This window comes from Leopardus geoffroyi, chromosome X (genome assembly GCF_018350155.1).
Source record: "Leopardus geoffroyi isolate Oge1 chromosome X, O.geoffroyi_Oge1_pat1.0, whole genome shotgun sequence".
NCBI lineage: Eukaryota > Metazoa > Chordata > Mammalia > Carnivora > Felidae > Leopardus > Leopardus geoffroyi.
Genome location: NC_059343.1, coordinates 109,391,261 through 109,394,143, shown reverse-complemented (window position 1 = coordinate 109,394,143; position 2,883 = coordinate 109,391,261). Strand labels below are relative to the sequence as shown.

General features: G+C 39.4%; 1 protein-coding gene across 1 annotated transcript; it reads right to left on the bottom strand.

Annotated features, from left to right (window-relative positions):
- Positions 1-1,331: 1,331 nt before the first annotated feature.
- On the bottom strand, positions 1,332-2,397 carry LOC123594000 (olfactory receptor 1468-like). Its single transcript, XM_045470549.1, has one exon. The coding sequence runs from the start codon at positions 2,395-2,397 to the stop codon at positions 1,444-1,446; it is 954 nt and encodes a 317-aa protein (XP_045326505.1). The 3' UTR covers positions 1,332-1,443.
- Between the last annotated feature and the right edge of the window lie 486 nt (positions 2,398-2,883).

Sequence of the window (2,883 nt, the reverse complement as noted above, 5' to 3'; positions counted from 1 at the left end):
TGATTTTCTTTATATTTCTCTGGATTTATTTTGGACTCCTGGCACCTCCACAGTATGGCATTTTCAACAGCCTTCTGTCTCAGAATGATTTAATCTCAAACAGGTCCTGTATGGTCCATGTGGGTAGCTAGTATGCAAAAGTTAGTATACTGTTTCTTGGATGGTATCAGTGGGGCACTAAATCTCAGAGATATTATTGGTTGATTCCTCTAATATTACTCAACAAGTCAGCACGAGATAAACTAAAACTAAATTTTCTCTTTTGAAAGACTTTTTTTTTTTTTTATAATTTTGCTTACTGAGTACCTACTCTGTTCCAGGAATTATACCAGGCTAGAGCTACAAATATTAATAAAAAAATAGTTCCTACACACCACAAAGAGCTCAGATAATCTTGGATAGCATCAACAAATGTCCTGATCATTATAATTTATTGTGATAAATGATACAATGACAAAATAAAGTGCTGCAGGGGCCTAGAGGAGAAAAGGGAATAATTTTACCTAAAGAGATGGGAGAATTATGAAAGAATTCACACAGAATGTAAGACTTGAGGTGGAGTCTTTTAAAAAGTGTCAAATGTCTATAGGAAGAAAGTGGAACTGATAATCCAGAGAAGATGTAACATGTAGAAAGACAAGAGTCATGCAAACCCATAGACTGCTCAAAGAATGATAAGGTGTTCAATGTAGCTGGAATGTAGGGTGTTCTGAAAGTGGTGGGGTAGGGGTTAATGAATGATGGTTCAAACTCCTGAAAATATAAGTATATCCAGGTGGTAAAAGTTCTTAAATGCTTAAAAGACGTTTATCTTTAGTGGGGAGCATCTGTAGGGTTCAGAGCAGGACAAGTGACATGATTGTGTTCCTCTTAGCTTGCTTTTCTTCTGCTGGCATATCTTTTTTCTTGCCTAGTACATAAGAATGATATGGTATTTACCTCAAAGAGTTATTGTGAGAATCAAGTTATTTGGGAGTTGTGAACTTTAATATGGTATTGTCTATAAGATATTGGGCTATTACCAATTCTTCCCTCCCTCTCTTCCTTCCTTCCTCCATTCCTTCCTTCCTTCCTCCCCTCCTACCCTCCTTCCCTCCTTCCCTCCTTCATCCCTTCCTATCAATGATCTAACATATAGGGTTTGGTAGAGATGAGAGGGAAACACAAACCAAAAATTAGAGAACAAATAGTAAGTACTGACTATACAGCCATGAGCTTATTCAGGGAGAGCTCTATGTAACTGGTAAAAAATTGTGGAATAAAGGCACATTTTTGTTCTGTTTAATTATTGTTGTTTTTGATGGAGAGATGAACCTGATCTAGAATCTTGGACCTGGATTGGGGGCAGGAAATGAATGAGCAACTACTATAGTAGCACAATAGCCTGAGGCTTTGGACCCTCTGTGTGCTAATCCAAGTCTAGAAAGTTGATTGAGGTGTCTCTTATGGCAGGGCTAACCACCTCCAGAAAAAGGTTTTCTTGCTGAATAATCTCCTCAGTGCTCCTTTCATGTCCTTGTTCCTCAGACTATAAATGAAGGGGTTCATCATGGGAGTTACAATTGTATATATGATGGCAGCTACTTTATCCCTTTCTGCTGAGTAGGCAGAAGAGGGGAGAAAGTATACCCCAACAATGGATCCATAGAAGAGGGCCACAGCTGAGAGATGGGAGCCACAAGTGGAGAATGTTCTCCACTTCCCTTTGGCTGAAGTAACCCCAAGTACAGTGCAACAAATAATGGCATAGGAGACAATAATGAAGGTGAAGGGAATAAAGATAACTGCTCCCCCAACAACTAGGATTGTCAAGTCATTGATTTGAGTGTCTGAGCAAGCAAACCTTAAAATGGGTTCCAGGTCACAGAAAAAGTGTGGGATTTTTCTCTGATCACAGATAGTCAAGAGACTCAGCAGACTGAGATGCAGTATTGAGACAAGATTGGAGATGACCCATGGAGTCACTACCAACAGGGCACAACGCTTGGGGCTCAGTAATGCAGCATAGTGTAATGGGTGACAGATGGCAACGTACCGGTCATATGCCATGGCTGCCAAAAGGAAATTGTCCAGGTCCACCAGCAACATAAAAAAGTACATTTGTGTAAGGCATCCTGCAAAGGAGATGGTTGGGCTTTGGCTTGGGATGTCTGCCAACATTTTGGGGATTGTAGTGGTTGTGAAGCAGATGTCATTGAAGGATAGATTGGCAAGGAAGAAGTACATGGGGCTATGAAGGTGAGCATCATTGATAATAGCCAGGATGATAAGTAAGTTTCCTACCATGGTGACCAGATACATGCACAGAAACAGCATAAAGATGAGCTTCTGCTGTTCAGACCCCACAGTGAGTCCCAGGAGGAAGAATTTGGAGATACTTTGGTTTCCTTGGTGCATGGTTCTGCTGTGTCTAAAAAGGGAAAAATTCAGCCTCGTTGTAAAATAGTAACATCACACAAGAACTGGTCAGAGACATTACATTAGATTATAGAATGGAATCAAGTCCTTGGAACCAGACAGTCCTGGGTCATATTCTCTTCCTATTAAAATACAAGCTCAACAAGGGCATGAATTTTATCTACTATGTTCAGTGCTGTAGACCAGTACTAAAGACGATGCTTGCTTGGCACATGATAGGTGCCCAACAAATATTGGTTGGATTTATATAAGAATGAGTGAATAAATGAAAAGATTAATATTCTGAATTTATTACTAAATATTTTCATGACTTTGTTATTTGTGCTTTTATAACCCAATTTCATCAATTTTAAAATGTGGAGAATACTCACTTTACAAGGTTTTTGTGAGAATTGCAAGGGTACAAATACAAGGATGCAAAATGCCCACACCTATATTTTAGCTATCGCTGCACAAATGGTAGCT